General features: G+C 35.7%; 1 protein-coding gene across 1 annotated transcript in view; it reads right to left on the minus strand.

Annotated features, from left to right (window-relative positions):
* Positions 1-19,137, minus strand: part of VPS13B (vacuolar protein sorting 13 homolog B) — a 310,137-nt gene that overhangs the window by 265,129 nt on the left and 25,871 nt on the right. The window contains exons 8-16 of the mRNA XM_015813428.1: positions 15,018-15,262; positions 11,581-11,676; positions 10,916-11,038; positions 9,081-9,218; positions 7,396-7,483; positions 4,187-4,378; positions 1,925-2,094; positions 1,514-1,708; positions 1,093-1,217 (exon numbers count right to left, since the gene is read on the minus strand). Coding sequence (XP_015668914.1) covers positions 1,093-1,217; positions 1,514-1,708; positions 1,925-2,094; positions 4,187-4,378; positions 7,396-7,483; positions 9,081-9,218; positions 10,916-11,038; positions 11,581-11,676; positions 15,018-15,262 — 1,372 coding nt within the window. The remainder of the gene's footprint in view (positions 1-1,092; positions 1,218-1,513; positions 1,709-1,924; positions 2,095-4,186; positions 4,379-7,395; positions 7,484-9,080; positions 9,219-10,915; positions 11,039-11,580; positions 11,677-15,017; positions 15,263-19,137) is intronic.

The following is a 19,137-nucleotide window of genomic DNA, read 5'->3' on the forward strand; positions in this document are numbered from 1 at the left end:
ATGTTTGAAAATATTTTTAAATAAAAAACAAAGAAAGCTATATTGCAGATTTACCCAAGAAATAAAATTGAGATTCTCAATCATTATTCAAAACATGCTACAAGGGGAATTCGATAATAGTTCATAAAATACCTTTGTTTTTAAAAATGATGGTCTGTTGGATATACAGAACATGTGTATCATCCAATATGTATATTTTAAGCAACACTGGAATGTAAAATCTCAAAACCCAGATAAAGCAGGTGGTATAATTTAAAAAAACAAAGTGCACATTCAAGTTTAATCACATTACCAGGTTTTTCTTCAGGACTAGTTCCCATTCACTGAACGACTTTAATGAAGCTCTCAGTCTGCAGGCTGATTTGGATAAATCCGTTCAAATGCCATTTGATGTATTTCATCTGGAGTTCCATTCATTGCAGATTACATTTAGCAATCTGGTTGTAATATTCATTGATTCCTACTTCATTACTACAGATAGTCCTCAACAACCATGTAAGTCATTGACCCCTGCAACTGGGAGGAATTTTCCAGCCTTTTTTGCAGAGATTATTAAGCAAATGAGAATGCTGCATTCATTAAGCGAATGCTGCAACTGTTAAGCAAACTCATTCATTTAAATGGATGTTTTTTGCCACTAACTGGCCAAAAAAAAGCCAGAAACAGACAAAAAAAAATCACAAATCATGGTCATATGAGCACGGAATGCCATGACAGGTTGTAAAGCTGAACCATCTAACATGCAGTCATGTGACTGCAAGGGTGGGAGGGTGCTACAACCATTTACAATGGACAGGGGAGCTTTAGGGGCCATAAAGCATCTGTTTCACAGCCATCATAACTTCAAACAGTTGTAAAATGACAGGTTGTTAAACAAGGACTGCTTGTAGCCTTTTTTTTGCCTTAGTTTAAATTAATGTTGTCATTAAAATGAAATAAAATGTTGAAAATTTAATCCAGCTGAATCATAGCAGGAGGCTGAAAAATACAGCCTGATGTAAGGAATTTATTTAATAAAATTCCATGATCAAAAAATTATGGATCCTTATTGACAGATTACATTTATACATATACACACTATGAAATGCTTACCAGTAATTAGGTAGCTTAAGGATTTTGCCATATATAGCTGTGCTGAATTGAGGAATTACTGAAGTTGGTAAACTATAACATCCATTAATATCCAATGATGTCAATCCCGCTTGAAAACCAAATATCTTTAAAAAGAAATAACATAGTCAATAACAAAATATAAATATTTGGGACTTTTTTCATTAGCGTACTTTTTTCATTTCAACACAATGCGATTCTTGCTTTTCTGCGTATTTTAGAAAGTCTAAGCATAAAAATCATGCAAGGAACAAAATGAACACTAAGATAGCATGATTTACTGTATCTTGGAACCAATGGTCCATTATATGATAAACAGTTATATGTTGCTATTATGTTACTAAGTAGATACTAGTGGGATGTCCTACATTATTTACTGAAAAGAAAAAAGAATAAAAGATACCTTAAGATAGCAGTGCATATAGCAATAGTGAAGTAAATTATCAGATGGCTGATTAAGGCTGCTGACATATTGCACAAGTTGATCAGCATACATTGGCACTGAATGTTCCAGGATCATTTTATCTACCAATATTCGGATACAAGGCAGAGGCCGTAGCAACTGAAGATTCGTTGTAGTTAGGAAGTTGCTTGAACTCTTCATGATATAGGATACAAAATACACAGACAAAGTTACATTTAAAACTTGGAAGTTTTAAACTATATAATTCCAAATATAGTTTATATCTATAACTCAAAATCATCTATTTTATTATAAATTTAGCATATAGATAAACTATGTTAGACTACATAAAAATAATATTTGCCCAAAAGCATGGATGTTAATTATAAATAGGTCATAAAATTATAGTACCTTTTGACCCATAATAACAGGCAATAAATGGGCAAGCAAATTGAATTCAGCCATAGGAACAGTAACAGTGCATTTCAGAATTGAAAAGGTTGTGATCCGAGTTGGAATATATTCCTCTAAGGCAGTAGCTTCTTCTGTGCTTGGCAAAACTTTGGCTCCTTCTATAAAATCTATAATAATAAGTGTTGGTTAAATTTAATATAATGACCAAAATAAATGTCTATAGTATCATCAATATTTTATTTTATCAATTTGTCTTAATTTAGACATAACAAGTCAGATCATGATTTACGCTTGCTTTGAATGCTTATACAATAGCAGATGGAAGCTGTAGCCAGGAAGGCCTTTGCCCAACTTTGGCTGGTGCTCCAGTTAACCAGGTTAACAACAGGCAACAATTACACAATCATGCAATGAGACTGTTAGAACAGGGGTCTCCAACCTTTGCGGCTTGATAGCCTGGCAGGGGGGGAGAGAGGGGAACTAGGCCGCATGACTGGTGGGATAGTGTGCACGTGTGTGCGAGTGCAGCTCCACCCACACAAGCATGGGCCAGCGTGCATGTGCGTGTGCGCCGTCCCAATGCTTACACAAGTGAAGCTGACCACATGTGCACCAGCCCGCCACTTGTACAAGTAGAGCTATGCGCACACGTGTACATTTGCCCTCCTCTCACATGGCCTGGTTCCAAATAGGTCCGGGAGTTGGGGACCCCTGTGCGAGAACACACACTATGTGACGCTTTTATAACTAGTACCGCACACAACAAGTAGAATGCAGATAAGGTTGTCCAGTTAGTACAGAATAAATAATCTCTGCTTTGAATCTTGGCATTACTTCCTGGCCCAACTCAAAGTGCTGTTCCTTACCTTTAAACCTGTTAATGGCACACACCGGGATATATGAGGAAAGACATTGCCAAAATAGTATTTATCTGTTGGATTACAACATCTGGGAAAAGTATGTTGAGAATAACCACCACCACTGGCACAAGATCCAGGAAAGCAATTAAAATAGTATTATTTCAGCAAGCCTGCAGCTCTCAGTCACAAAAAACCAAGAGCCAGGATAAGAATTCAAAAGCACTGCGAGTTATGCAGCCCATACAAGAATCTGATCTATTAACAGACAAGGCAAATTGGTGGCAGGTAAGAGTCAATTGACTTTAAGGGGGCTGGACTAACTTTCTTTCAGGGGCATAGGGACAACAGATTGATGATGTGTTTGACCCCACCCTCAGGCTCAGCCTAGTCATCTCCTACAGTAGCTTTGTCTGATCATATTTATTATTTTAATTGCTTTTTATTGTATCATATGCTGAACTACAATATAGGTATTTATGTACCTATATTGTTAAATAAATGAATAAACACTGTATGCCATGAACAGAAAAATAAGACTGAAAGTCTCATTATAATTTAAATGTACCCTATTTATGAAATTAGCAATACTATAAGTATATTCTTCCCTTTTTTCTCTCCTTCCTTAATCTACTCTTTTATTCTTTGTAATGTGACGTGCCTTTATTTAAATAATAATTTTGAAGATACATCTGACTGGACATGTTTCCCATGCAGGATCTTTAAAAAAATTACCATTTTTAAAGTATACTTTAAAGTAATATATAGTGTTACGATATATCATAATATTTCTCATTTTCAATTCCCAAAAGGCATAGCAAATGAATTCCTTAAGCCAGTGATGGCGAACCTTTTAGAGACTGAGTGCCCAAAAACTGGCCCCACCCTGCTCCGCCCCCACCCCGTCCCCCACCCCACCTGCCCGCAAGGCCACTCACCGTCTCCAGGGCCCGCCGCAGATCGCCCAGGCAGCCCAGCAGCGCCATGGTGACCACGCCCTCTGCCCGCGTCCCGCAGCATCAACTGTGCGGGATGGGGCATGAGGGCAGAGCCTTGTCTACGCTGCCTGGCTGCCATGTCCTTGGCTGCACTGCTCCGTGTGGGCCACGCTTGGGGGCAACTCTCCTCCAGGGGGGCTGCTGGTAAGGAGGGGGTCGTGGGGGGAAGGCGAGGCTGGGGCAACGGCACGTGTGCCCACAGAGTGCCGCCTCTGGCACGCGTGCCATAGGTTCGCCACCACTGCCTTAAGCAGATAATAAAATGGACTAACTGTAAGACAATAGGCAACACTCAGCTGAAATCTCACAGAACTTCCCCTCTGGCATGCATTTTTATCCTTAATATTTTTTCAATGAAATCTCAGATACCTGGTTCTTAAAAATTCAAAATTCACAAAACATACCTAATTTAGACTTGCTATAAGGCTCATATTCGTGTTCCAGAGCACAAACAATCATTTTTATAATTCTGTGCACTGCACTGCTATCAAGTCGAAGACTGAGAGGTCCTATAATAAGACCTTTTGTAGACATCTCCTGAACACCAATGAAGTCTTCAATCTTCACAGAAGTCACATCTGGCTGATTTCCAGACCCTAAAATATATTATATATATATATATATTAATATATAATAAGAAAATGTTAGGGAAGGTATTTTATTATACAGCAAATATCATACATTTGCACCAATGTATGGATACATGACACATACCAAAGCACTTATTTTCTCTTTAAAGATCCAGTCATGTAAAGATAAGAAGCTGCTGCCCTGAATCTTGAGGTTTGCAAATAGTCAATTCATATAAACAATAGTGGCATGATGTGGTAATTAAACATTTCTCTATATCATTTTACAAAATACTTTGTGCATCCCTAGCTTGTTTCAAACTTTATCAGAAAACAACAGAACAGCATATAAATCAAATCAGAAGGGCATTTAAGCTCCCTTTTCCCACTGTTAGCTCAAGGAAACTGGCCTGTCCAAAATTAAATTCAGCTAAAGAAATAGTATTTTAGGCAGATTTAATTAAGTATGTTTATCTCAAAGATAACCTTTACTGCATCTATATTTCACAGAGAAGCCCAATTTCCTTATACCAAGATAACTTTGGTAACAGTTATGAGAAAGGGTGGGCAAATGGTAATATAAGGGAGATATCTGATTCTAGGAAGCAATTCATTTCCATCCTGCCCTCAAAAAAATGTGCCCAAAGCATACAGCAAAAATCCACAAGAAATACATGTATTGCATGCATATTTTTCACAGATCCAGTTCAACTGTATTTGCTTTATTCCAAGTCTACTACAGCTATGACTTCTTTTTCTCTGAAAACACCAAAAGTGACCCAAATTAAAATATCAAGAGACCCATAAGTGTGAAAAGGAATTATGTTGCTGACACAGACGTAAAAAACTGATTACAGTTTAATGTATACATAAATATAGTATCTAAAACTGGTTTATTTCAACCAATCAGAGATTTTCAAGTTCAGATAATGCACTAAATGAAAGACAAATGATAATGAAGCAAAAGCTTCTAACTTTTTAAAGCCACACCAGGAAAGGATCAGGGAGAGGAACATTTATATCCCACACAGCCTCTAATCAAAAGGCAATGAGGCATGAAGCCACAAGTAGCATTATAACTCACCATTGTAGCAGAAAATATTACTGTTGTATTCCACACTGCAGGTGCAAACAATGCAAACAATGTCTAATTGAAATGCAAACAATGCCTAATTGAACTTTCAAAGAAATGAAATATTCAACACCAAGTCATGATTCTTTTAATACCTTTGGAATCTTCATTTTAGAAAAATTAGTAAACTTACTCCTTCTCCATCCATGGGATTACTCCCAAGGTGCAAGGAAAGGAGTCTGTAACCCCAATGACCCTGACAGTAATGCTGATGGATGTATCAGCTTCTGGAAAGGTCATCCTGGTTGATAAGATGAAAAAGGAATGGGGAGGGTCAGACCTTCAAGTTAGTGCAGGTCAAGAACCAGACAAGCAGGGATTCTTTTGTTACTTATCCTTACGCTCTTTATTGTTAAAAAGCTAAATTTGGAAACCAGTCTGGCTTTCTGTCAATCCCATTATAGATGAAACAAAATCAAAGTAAAGTTATTTTGAATTTGCAGGGTTCTTGGTGCTCTCTGAGCTTGGCTGTTTGCTTTCAGACCTTCTATTATTCAACTAGGTAACATCATCAGTGCAAGTAAGTGTGGAGTTTTTCCCCTGTTTATATAAAGTAGCTTGCCCTGCCAGTGTTGGTGAGGTTTTTTTAATCTTGAGACTGAATAATTTTTTTTATGAAAATGGCCCCTGGCCTCTGTTTCCAAGGCCAGGTCCATATTTCTTCACAGTGGGGAAGGTGAAAGAGGTGAGGACAGATGGCGCTCTGCAAGCTTAAATGTAGCCAACACCACTATGAAAAGGAATCAATCTTGAAAGAAGGCTAATGGCAAGTCAGTTGTTCCAAAAAAAACCAAAACAACAACAAAAAACTACAGACATGCAGTCTTTTAGTTATTCAGGAAACGTATATTTATTTATAAGTAGATCAAAAGAATGTGAGGTCACCAGATCAAAGCTATAAAGACTAAAGCCACAATTTATAAAAGGATGTCTTAAGGTTAAGAATTATTATTTATATGCCATTGATACATTACTGTTATCATTTAGCTTTTTATTGTACATCACAATGAATCAAATATTTAGATAACATTTGTAACTATTAATATTAAAATTGTTGCTCTGTGGAAAATAGGCAGAAAGTTGTTTGTTAATGTGTTGATTATACAGTCAGGGAGATGTGACTGAATTTCACATTTTTATCTACTTAGTTTAGTGAGTCCTTCTGCAAGATCTGGGATAGGTAGATATTGTTTGTGTTAAAGGTATTGTTGTAGAATGTGAGCTGTTCCTAGTAAAGCTGCCTTTTATAACTGATTGATGGTGATTTCATCAATGCCAATGGGGAATAAGGAGTGGACTTATTTATTCAATGCAATCTTATGTAAGTAACCTGGGAGTAAGTGCCAGTGAACAAATTTGTTCTGTTTCTCCACTGGGCTCAAAACTACAAGTAAAATAGATTTGATTAAACTGGAAAGTACATCAAAAAGCAGTTCCTAACACATAGTTTCCCCAAAACAAATTGCCTCAGTGTTTGATGGATTCTCCTTTTTAGAAATACTTTACCCATGCTGAATTACCATTTTTTAAGTAATTTATAATAATTAGTTTTTCACATAACCAGAAAGCTGAACACTCGATACTGCTGTTGTGTATTCCTTTGCCTCTGGAAGCTATTCTCATAACTCAGCATTCCTCAAAGTGGAGATCTGAACCCAGGTTTCCTCAGTCTAAATTAAGAAGTTATAGGATATCACTATATTTTTATACACATTATTTTATTCTGAAATCTCTGAACAAAAAACAAGAGGTGGATGATGGACAAACAGGCATTAAAGAAATCAGGTCAGATTTAAGTTAGGCTTTAAAAAGTTAAGCCTAATAAGGACAGTCGGTCAAGGACTGTCAGGTGCCTCTGAATAAGCTTTTGTTTCTGTTATTCAAAGAGAAAGCAAACAAAGAAATTAAGTACCTTTGCCACTGGTGCTCTCCATTGTGTACAGATAATCCATGTAGAAAGCCCCAAACCGCTGCATTCCTGTTATCTCTGTGTACATCTCCTACCAACAAAGCAAAGTACATACAACTAATGTTCTCTTAAGAAAGAATCTTGAGATTATAACCCAACGGTATCAGAGCCATATAGAAGTACTAAAGATATATGCTTGTTTGGGTTTGTGCATGAATACATGGTAAAGCTTATCAATACAAAGGACAGAGGTTAGTCAAAGAATTCATTCTTCAAACAGCTAATGCAACTTCCATACCAGGCTACACAAAAGGGCATCTATAAGCCTTCTGGATCTTTTGTTCAGTTTTACCAACAGAAGCTAGTTAATTAGTATCCTAAATTGAGTGAATTATCTCAATCTGACCTCTCACTTCCTAGTAAACCAGGTGACTAAAAATCTAACATTTGCAATTTACAAAACATTTAGGAAATGTAGCCTGAATCAATTAGGTTTATTTGAACTCAGTAGGAATTGTTTGTTCATTGTCTATAGGAAGCAATGAACCTTAAATAACATTCTAATTATGTCATTAGACTTGGAAGGTGATATTAGTTGAAGAGAAGCCATATACTACTAATAAAGGAAAGCTTTAAGCTTTAACAAAGTAAGTTTATCAGTCAGATCAGCCTGAGAATTGATAGAAAGTTCACCATATAAACTGAGACTTCTCACAAACAAAGGAAGGAAAGAGTCTACCAAGTACCTCGGTACTCAACTGCTTCAAAATTCGTCAAATTCGGTACTCAACACTTTTTGATGCAAAAATCTTGTCTCGTGACTTGTTACTGTTAAAGGCTCACGTGGTAAGTATTCGTTGTTTTTAGTATTCATTGCGTCTTCCAGAAATATCCTGGACTATATCAAGGTACCACTGTATTGCAATTAAGCTCTGAAGATGCTGCCTCAAAAATGTTATCAAGTTTCTTCTACCTCCCCACCTCAACTTTAGTTGTCATGCATTGCACTATAATTGGTGAATCTCAAAAGTTCTTGTGAAAAAGCAAGACAATTTCTGGACAATTGAATTCAGATTGTGTTGCTTTAAAGAATCCGAATGTGAACACTGTTAGAAAATTAGCTTACTGCTTCTGAATATTCTGATGACAAATAACTTTTCCCCTTTAAGAACGGTAATTAAGTACCAAAAGTTAACAAGGTTAATTGATATACCAACTTTAATTTATCACATTCACATCTTGATAGTTTTTGGCATCACTTAAGGAATGTACTACATTTATCTTATTTTAATAAGCACAAAATCTTCTTTAAAGTTATGCTACAAGACAGTAGCCTTCCCACAATTAGTCAATAATTTTGTAACAAAAAGTTGTTTAAACTGAAGCTCTTCCTAGTCCCTACTAAAGATTCTATAAAAAGGGCTAATTTATTTATTTACTCCATTAAAAGTAACACACTTGGTCACCTTACAGTATGTTGATTTTTAGTCTCTAAATGATAAGGAAAAATACATATTCCAACAGTTTCTGGATATAAAATATACCTTTCTTAGCACAAAAATTAAAGCCAGCAAATAATAAAATATTTTAAGAAAATGCATATTTTATAACTGTATCTACTAAACATAAACCATATAAAGACAGAAGATCTGACTATTAAGCAAATTCAAGTTAGGAATGAAAAAGACCTTATGAGCAGCTGCGTCCAAAATAAATTCTGCACGGACACCATTGTTTTCAGGACTTCTATAATCAAATAGTGAATTGGTAAGATATGTCATTCCTTTTGTACTGAGATTTTCTCCACAGTGGAAAAAGCATGCTTCCTGATATAAAAGGGGGAAAAATTAAACTCTGTAAGAAAATAAAGAAATCACAGTATAGAACTTAAATAAACCTATTTTTCACAAATGCAGATTGCCTCCAATATATAATAACTGAAATAGTCCCATAATTTCTAGGGTGCTATAAATTCAGAAGTTAATATAAAACAGTAATATTCTTGGGCAGGTTAATTATAGCTAGCATTTTCTATATTTAAGTCTCTCACTTTGTTTCTAATCTTCTATTACTATCCAGGTCTTCATACTTATCCCTTTACGACATCAATATTTAACCTTTGACAATTGTAAATTTCGATGGGGTTGCTAATTCAACATACATGATATCTTTACAGGTAGTCTTTGACTTATGACCATTCATTTAATGACCATTCAAAGTTACAACAGACTTTTAGAAAGCTACTTATGATCCATTCTCAAAGTTATAACTGCCATTCCCCCTGTGGTCACATAATCACATTTCAGGATTTGGCAACTGGTTCACATTTACAATTGGCTGTAGCATTCTGCAATAATGTGATAGCAATTTGCTACATTTTTTGCTGATTTCCAGTCAAAAAACACCATTCAGGAAAATGGATTTGTTTAATGACCATGTGATTCATTTAACAACTATGTGATTCATTTAATGACTAAGTGATTTGCTTTACAACCATCATAAACACGACCATAATCAAGTCTGGTCATCTGCTCTCTTGACATATGACAGCAACAACTCATTGCCAAAATTCTGGCTCCATTGTGATTATAAGTTGAGGAGTATCTGTATTTTCTTTTAAATCTTCTCAAATATCTCACAGTTGCTAGGATTTCCACAAAATACTGTGCAGCAACTAAGACTTGCATGCAAACCTCATTATTAGCAATTTAAACCAACTCTGCCCTAATTTTGGTATAAGTATAGAGTTGCTTTATTATATATGATATCTCATATATGTCAGGCATAAACAACCAGATCCACACCTCAAGAGTTCAACTAGCAATTTTTTTGCTCAAGCCTATACATAGGAATCTTCTTAAGACTGATGCTGTAGCTGGATGAGACTAAATAAACTTCAATGCCATTCAAGGAGGAAGCATTCAAGGAGACTTTATCCTATTGTGCCCATGTAGGGACTCCAGACTAATTCCCTGTTTGACTTCTCCCACTGTCCCTCTCCTAAATCAGATAATACTCAGCTAGAGCTTTTACTATAAGAAATTCACATTAATGAAAAAAAATACTGTAATAGCATTTAATAATTATATAATTTCAGTATTTTGATTTAAAATTATCAAGACCCAATCGTTATGGTGTGTGTGTGTATATACAGACTAGAGAGAGAACAAAATGAACACTGATATTGATAAATACAGCGATTTTCCAAACATGTAATCAACTCTTTAGTTGAAACTATCCTGCCTAAAAAAATACTTCAGATGTGTTCATGAGCTGAACATGTATACAAATATTGGGATTTTTTTTCTCACTGATACTTAAATCGCTGAGGCCCTAATAAAAAAAGGTTTTAAAATTACTTTTTCTTACTTAAAAAACACTACTTAAATCCTGTTCTGACTTTCAGAATGAGACGTGGCACTTTGGATCTAATTCAGGATCTTCTAAAAATTTCTAAAACTGTTTCCAGGCTTTCTAACACATTAGCGTGTCTGTAATCCAATAAAATATAAATTATACTTACTGATTCACTTCTGTTCTTGTTCTCTTCAAAATCTTTGACTCCCATAATTCCTTTAAGGCAAAGAGCTTGGCAACCAACAAATCCTATCTGGCAATTAAAGAAAGGTTCTCCTCTCATAAGGGCCTGGGAAGAAAAATTAATGTGGTATAAACACAATGGGCAATGGTTAATATTCAAACTAGAGTGGGATCCTGCATTTAGCTATGCATCTATAAATAAAACAAGAAAATAAAGACACACAAAGAGTTCAACTTCTGGTGAAAATTAGACAAAATTATTCAGTTTTTTTGAAAAGAGAATATATGCGATTTGCCACTGCCTTTTTCTAGAATGTTTTTGACTTCCCAGTGTAATTTACAATCTTGGATACTACAGTGAAATTAATAGTTCTATGGATTATTTTATATGTAGGCTCACTGTACTTAAGTAAAAAGTAAATAAAATAAAAGAGTTCTTGTAATAGACAAGACATGAAAATACTCATTTCTGAAGTATAGCTATAATCTAAAAATGGATCTCTTTCAATAAGTACAACTGTCCAATAAGAGAGGAATATAAAAATAATACTGTAACTGCCAGCTGAAAATAATAATACTGATGAAAAACTACTGATGCCAAGATTTCTACTATAAATTAACACTGTACAAAAGTAATGGAAAAATTACCTCAATTGTAGTTCCTTCTTGTTGCCAGCAAATTATTTCTTTGGATTTTACTTTCTGTGGACTGTAATAACTACTTTCAGCTTGCATTTCAGTGAGCTATGTAACAATATGAGAAAATTTACCATTAGTCAACATTGGAATTAAATATATGCAAGATCTCGTTATTCTATAAGAAAAAATGATGACAGATTTTAGTACTGGTGAATATGATAATATAGGAAACAGGTACACTAAAAGAGCTATGACGCATTATCCACACAGAAAATAATTTGGACATAAATACATCAATTTGACCTATATACTGCTACAACTGAAAAAAAATTCCATAATACTTTTACTTTCTCCAATCATAAACAATGAAGAAAAAAGATAAATTACCCTCTGTGCAGGTGTAACACAGTTTATGAATATAACCAAATGTTATTAAGCACACTGCAATAACACGGGAAGCAATTTAAAAGATGGAAGTATTCAGTTGACCCTTATGAACTTTAAATCATAAGAAAATACTTCAAGTTTACACATACACAAACACTCAAAGACTGGTTAAAAAGGTTAGCATTATTCACTAAAATAGTAGATTAATATTTTGTCTGTTCCTAGCACTCTATTCATCTTTAACTGCCAAAATAATTTCTTTTAATTTTCTCATAAAACAAAATTTCTAGAAGTTCTCATTACTTTGTCATTTCCGACTGGGTGTACACATGGTTGACATTTTGAAGCACAATTGTATAAGGCAAACTTTCAAGTAAAACAGGAAAAAATCTTCAGCTGTATGCAATTATTGTAGAGGAAAAGCAATTAATTGATTAAAAGAACTCAAACATTGCAAGAACAATTTCTGACATTATTAGGAAAATGCTACATTTAATTTGGTATGATTTTTTTAGCTGGAGTAGTATCAGCTACTCAGAATGCTAATGCAGAAACCTGACCTTATTTCTGACCAAAATATGAACCACAAATTAATTCCATACATTTTTAGCATTCAAGCAGAACAATAGATTCTAATGTTTGCCTTCTAAATGCCACCATAATATCCTTATATATTCCAATTTATAATGTAGAAATGTATATTAACAATTTTTGGATACAAAATTATTTTAATTCAGGGAAATGTACAAGAATTGCTAAAATGGTCAATCTTAAGGAGTTGTAGTTATTTATGATCATTCATTCAGTGACTGTTTGAAGTCAAAGCAGCACGGAATGAAAGACTTACACCCAGTTCCCAAAGATACAGCCATTGCAGCGCCCACATGGTTACGTGAATTCAGAAGTTTGGCAGTCAACCCACACCTACAACTGCTGGAGCACTTCCCCACACACTTCTTCCCCCCATCTCTGCCCCTCTGAGTGCCCTGCACTCTACCACACACTATATCCCTGATATCCCCTTGCTGCTGCTGCCTCCAGTTGACCTTCACTGTTTTCTTCTTCCCTGATGTTGACCTAGGATCCAGGCAGTTGAAGAGGGTGCAGCCCTGAGATGCACACAGAGAACACAGCAGGATGATGGAGCCTTACCTGATGAAGGGAGCTTCAGCTTCATCAGGCCTAGCTGGGGAGTAACTAGCAAGAGAGTGAAAGGCAATGCTGTGTGAAGTAGGAGAGGGTGAAAGTTCATGAGATAAAGCTGGAGGTTGCTGGGAGGCACCGTCTGGGTTGGTGACAGAACTGGAAGAAGTGTAAGGAGCTGCAAGGTCTGTAGGCTTCAGCACCTTGGAAGCTGCTGGCCATTCATGAGGCTTTGCAGGAGGAAAGCTGGCTGAGAGCAAGTAGGGGACCTGTGGGTAAGTTCTGCCAGAGCTGGTCTCATCTCTACTCCTTGCTGAAGCCCCGCTGATCAGTTTTCCTGGGACACTTCTGACACACACTGTGCAGTGCACATTGGAAGCTACTGGCCATTTGTGAGGCTTTGCAAGAAGAAGACTGGGGCAAAAGCAAACAAAGGGTCTGTGGGTAAGTTTATTTATTTGTTTGTTTGTAAAGTTTATTGGCAGCCCATCTTACCACTGGTTAACTCTTAGTGCTGGGCTCGCCTTCATTCCTTGCTGAAGCCTGCTGTCTGGTTTTCCAGGAGTGTTCCAACACAAGCTGCATATTGCACACTGCGCATCTGAGAATCTCTAGGCTTCTTCCAGTTCTGCTACCATTCCAAACAACACCTCTCACACAGTCTCCACCTTCACCCTCGGAGACATATCTCTTCTGCCTCACCAGATGACAGTTTGCTTGCCAATGTTTCATTACCTAACTAGGTAGTATCATCCATGCTCACTTATGATGATACCTGAACTATGATAATGTTAGGCATTGATGATGTTACCTAGTTGGGAAATGAAATGCTTGCAAGCAAACAACTAACCTCAAAGACCACTAAGAACTCTGTGATTTTTATTTTGTAACAGAGAAAATAATTGATAACATAGATGTTATCAATCAAATACAGTAGTAACAATTTTGTACCAAGAAAGCCTAGGTCAGATCTTCATTTAGCAGTGAGATTTAATGGATAATTTGGGACTATTAGACTAATTCTATCAGAGGATTACTGACAGAGAAAACAAAGAATCATGTGTAATGCCATAAATGTTCAGGAAGCAATAAATAATTAACTAAAACTATAGAGAATTAAAGCTCTTCTCCCCCCCTCCCCATCTCAAGGTGCTTACACTCCTTTCTTCATTTATTATTTTTCAGTTGTTTGGGGTCTTTGTTATAGGTTTGTGCAATGAAACTTATCAAATTTTATGAGGGTGGACACTGTTGCACCCCTCCTTATCCTGCTGCCTCCTCTTCGGCCAGCCTGGCAAGCTCCTTTTGGCAGGTGAGGTTCTACAGCCCCGTAACATTCACTGCACACAACCCAGGGCTGCATCCTCACCCAGCACCTGAATATTGAGCCAGCAGCAGAGTGAAAAACATGGTGAAAGTCACGTATGGGTAGTAGAGGGCAGCAGGGTAGGATAGGAGGAGATAGGCAGGTTGGGAGAGATGAAGAGGGCAGAAGTATGACTTCCTCACCTGACGACAATGTGACTGCACTGTCCTGGCCTAACAACTACAACAACCAAATTCAGAGAGCATCAAGAACCCCACAATTCAATCCTAAGCTACATATACTCTCTTCAGTTGAAACAAAAATCACATACTAAGGATTCAGTACTATTTACTTACACAGGAGTATCTCTCAATGAATTCCATAGAGTTAAATTTGAATGGATGGATACAGGATGCATGCTGTATGTACTATAGAAGGATTGTTACTGTTGTTGTTGTTGTTGCTATAGTATTTTACCTAAAAATACATTTTATATACATTTTCTCCCAGTATTAGAATTTGGACAATACTGTTTGTAGCAAGTACGCTTGACTAATCACTCAATTAAATACAGCTGAAAATATACTTGTATTAAAAATAAAATACTTGCTTTGAAAGTGATTGTTGCCTTTGTGCAATAAAATCCTATGGAAACAATGGGATCCTTAATGATTGGACTTTTCTGTTGATTCATCGTTCCGTCCTCCACGCCAACATCATCACTGTCTTCATTATCAGTGCCCACAATAGCAGGTACAAAGGACCAGGCCCACGACACCCACCCTTGCTGTTGATCATCATCTTGTGGAATATAAAATTCTGGAGAAATGTCTTTGCCTATTTCATCTTCTGCACCTGAAAACATAAAGAAACAGAGCTAGCTAACAATGCAATTTTAGCCACCAAAAATTGAATTTTTGTATTCATATTTACCTCTGTAGAAGAAAAGAACATTTTTCTGCCTGAAAACATTAAATGTCTTGTCATAATTAACATAAAGAGAAGATCTAATTTTGTTGTGTGTTACTCTGAACATATTCATAAAATATCCATTTCCAAATGCATTGTACAATTAAGGATTGTATTTTATATACTTAAAATATGTATTTATATATTCTTTTTAGAATTTTTATGGCTTTTGTTGCTCATATATAACACTTGTTATATGAGCAACATCAATTTAAATTTAAAAATCTATTATAAAGCCATATTTTTAAGGGAAAAAAATATACTTGTTTAAATTAAAGATAAGAATTTGAATTGGCACAAAGATTAGGACGTAGAGCCAATCTACTTATTTAAACCAGGAATAGTGAGCTTGCAGATAGTAATACTAATATCGCCATTGTAAACTGGCAAATTGGGCCATGATTAGTTTGAAAAAGAAATCCCCCCCCAAACCTCCCACTTTTTTTTCCAACCTTACTGTCTAACTTAAAGAAAATATGAAACACTTGTACTGTATGCTGAAGCGTTGAAAAAATTATTCTAAAGTAGAAGCTATTTTAAAACTTCATTGCAATGGAAAGGATTCTTAAGGAGATTCCTGCTAGGAATCTTCTTTTGCTAGGAATTTACAAAGCTTTTCCAAGTTTCCAATTTCCTAAAACAAAAATCATCCCACTATTTTTCTGTATTTTCATTTGATATACTGTAAATTGGAACTATTTTAAAGTCCCATTACCAAATGGGGTGTTTTGTAGCCACATTCACTCCTATGTCCCCAATATGCTTGAATAGAGTTAAATCAATACATCGCTTAAGTTATAATACATTATAACTGACACATATATGAATATGTGTCAGTATATTGCATTTATCTCCTTGTTGGTGTGATTTTGACTGGCTAAGAAAGTAGACTTTAGTTCAGATATTTTATGTAAGGTGGACTGCAAGGAGTAAACTAAGACTTTGGTTGCGCTTGAGTATATTGGCCCAATCTGGACTGTACTATATTTACTATAAGCAAGATATGTTGTGTATAGCTAAGACATGTCTAAGGCTCATAACCTAGTCTATACCTTTTCTATATGGCTACAAAATAAGAAAGTCTTTTTTTATATTTTTAAAATCACCATTTTTATTATTTTGATAAAGAACTCAAGCTGGCAAACATACCTAATACCCCTACCTCCTCCTATTTCCTCCACAACAAGCCTGTGAGGTGAGTTGGACTGAGAGAGAGTGATGGGCCCAAGCATGTACTATGTGGATAGATAAATAGGTACCACTTTGGTGGGAAGACAAGTGGGTGCTCTGTGCAGGCAATCAGATTCCTGCCAGCTTTGAACCTTCCCGGTTGCAACGCCCATTCGCAAGGCAGCTCTGGGGAGGAAGGGGGCTTTAGATGATGCTACAGAAAGAGCCACTCGTCTTTCTTTCTGGTGCAAAGCCAGCTCACCCTTCTGTGGCGCACCTTGGAAAGCATGCGAGCATTTCTTACAATAGAGCTGATAATTTTGGGAGCCGATCTACTACTCTGCAATAGACTACTCTGTAGTCTCCTGGCTAATGTAACAATGCCATATGCTAACAACAACAATACCATGTAATAGTTATCTATCAGCCATCATAGTGTCCTCTATGAGATATTAAAAAGCAGGACTTGAATTATAAATTACAAAAAGGATATATGGTTGTCTAGGTTGTTCTGGGGATGTATGGGTATGAGTGAGTAGATTAAAAAAGTGAAATTATTTGAGATGAAATTGAAGTGAGGAGGCATTGGAAGACATATTTTAGAGATTTACATCAGAATGATAATATCATCTCTAGAATGCCCTCTCCTTAGAAGGTCACAGGACTCTTAGCCTGCTTGCATTTAGAAAGCAAGTGTTGCTTCAGTAGGTCTTGGGTTCTGGTTTATTATGGTTTGCTATAATTACATAATTGTTTCTTTTATTTTATTGGCTGCATATAATTTATTTGTACGCGTACCCAGAGTAATTGTAGATTCGGGTGAATCATAAATATTGTAAATAAAATTAAATACAACAAAGTGGAATCGAAACAAATGCTATAAATGTTAGCATTTATTTGAGGAAAAATGATGAAAAGGAATGCCTAAATATTGCCAGAATGTTCAAAAACAGTAGGGCAGCATGTGGGGATAGTGTAATTGGAGAAATGTTATAATATGAATTTAGTTTATTTATGAAGTGGTCATGAAACTTGCTTAACATGGCATGAAGATTGGCTCTGGGCTAGACAATTAGAAGAGTAGCAATAATATTTTCTTACACAAAGGAAGAGTAGAAAGAATAAGTGCAAAATTTATTTGGAATTAGTTTGTTAAATATATCTAGGAAGATACTTGACAGAATTGAAGTGACAATGGGCAAAATATGAAAAGCACACTTCAACTTTTTGCTCCAGGGGAGATGTGCAAACCAGATTTTTGCTCTTCAGCAAATCACTGAGAAATGTATGAAAATGAGAAAGGGATGGTATATTACTTAATTCAGAGATATCCTACCATAAAGCGAATACTTGAATTACAGAATCTTTTGTGCAAATATGAAGCTGGTTATTAAATGTGATACCTGATGGGAGCTTAGAACTTAGCATGTTTTTATGGATTGTTCTGAGCCATCTAGAGTCATTATATAAGACAGACAGCCATATCAGTCCTGTAAGTAAGTGAATGAATGAATGAGTAAATGAATGAATAAAAGTATGTAATGAAAATGAAACAAGTATGAAAATAAATGAGTCACTTTATGTATTTATTTAGTATGCACCTTGGTTATTTAAAGTATTTACAGCTAAACCTCTCTTGTAAGGAATAAGTTTTTTTTCCATAAGATGTCCAAATTCCTGTGTACTTATACTGACTGACTATTTATCTATCTTTGTATACTGCCATATTGTCAAGACTCCCAGTTTACCACATAATACAGAATCATAAAATATTAAAAACACCCAATGTCTTTGCCTCTCAATACAAGTACAATATGCTAAGGGTGATGAATGCTTGATAATACACAAGCATTCACACTCACTGCATGCTGTACCAACTGCAGTTTCTGGGTGTCTTTCAAAGCAGCCTTACATGGAAGAAAAAGTTTGATATAAGAGAAACGTAAACGTTAAATGTAGTAGTCATGGAGTACTGAAGAAGTATATGTGGAAAAGCAGAGTATGGTCAAGAACAAATATATGTGAATATGAACTGAATACAAAAATGAATGACCAGTAAGGAAAAGTAAATGATTTCTATAGAGAGTATAATGTTTTGCGATACAGGGTAAATGGATTTTATATGTGATCAAGCCCATTTTATAAACTCGTATTTAACTGTGCTCACTACTACTCTATATTATTAGAATTAGGCAAGAATATATCACTGCAATCTTTCAATGTCAGTCCTCCACACTGTTTTTCCAAATATGAGAAGTTCATTATAAAGTGAAATAACACAAAGGGCTAAATGAGAAACAGTTTTGTGTGTGTGTGTGTGTGTGTGTGTTATTATAATAAACTTCCTTATTAAAGAAATGGGGCACTTATGTTTAGTTTTTCATTTAAATAATAGAAGAAACACCGGATAGCTTTGTAGGTGGTATGTTCTGAGGCTGTCATATAAATCCAATAAAAATAATGGAAACAAATCCACATGGACCCAACACAGAGTTTATCATTCTCTTCCTCCAAATCAGTACAATAAAGCCAAAACAACTCTGCTTCCTACAGTAATTTAATGAAAGCCACACAACAGCTAAAGTGGTTAA

The sequence above is a fragment of the Protobothrops mucrosquamatus genome, unplaced genomic scaffold (genome assembly GCF_001527695.2).
Source record: "Protobothrops mucrosquamatus isolate PMUCROS unplaced genomic scaffold, P.Mucros_1.0 scaffold_69, whole genome shotgun sequence".
Taxonomy (NCBI): Eukaryota; Metazoa; Chordata; class Lepidosauria; order Squamata; family Viperidae; genus Protobothrops; species Protobothrops mucrosquamatus.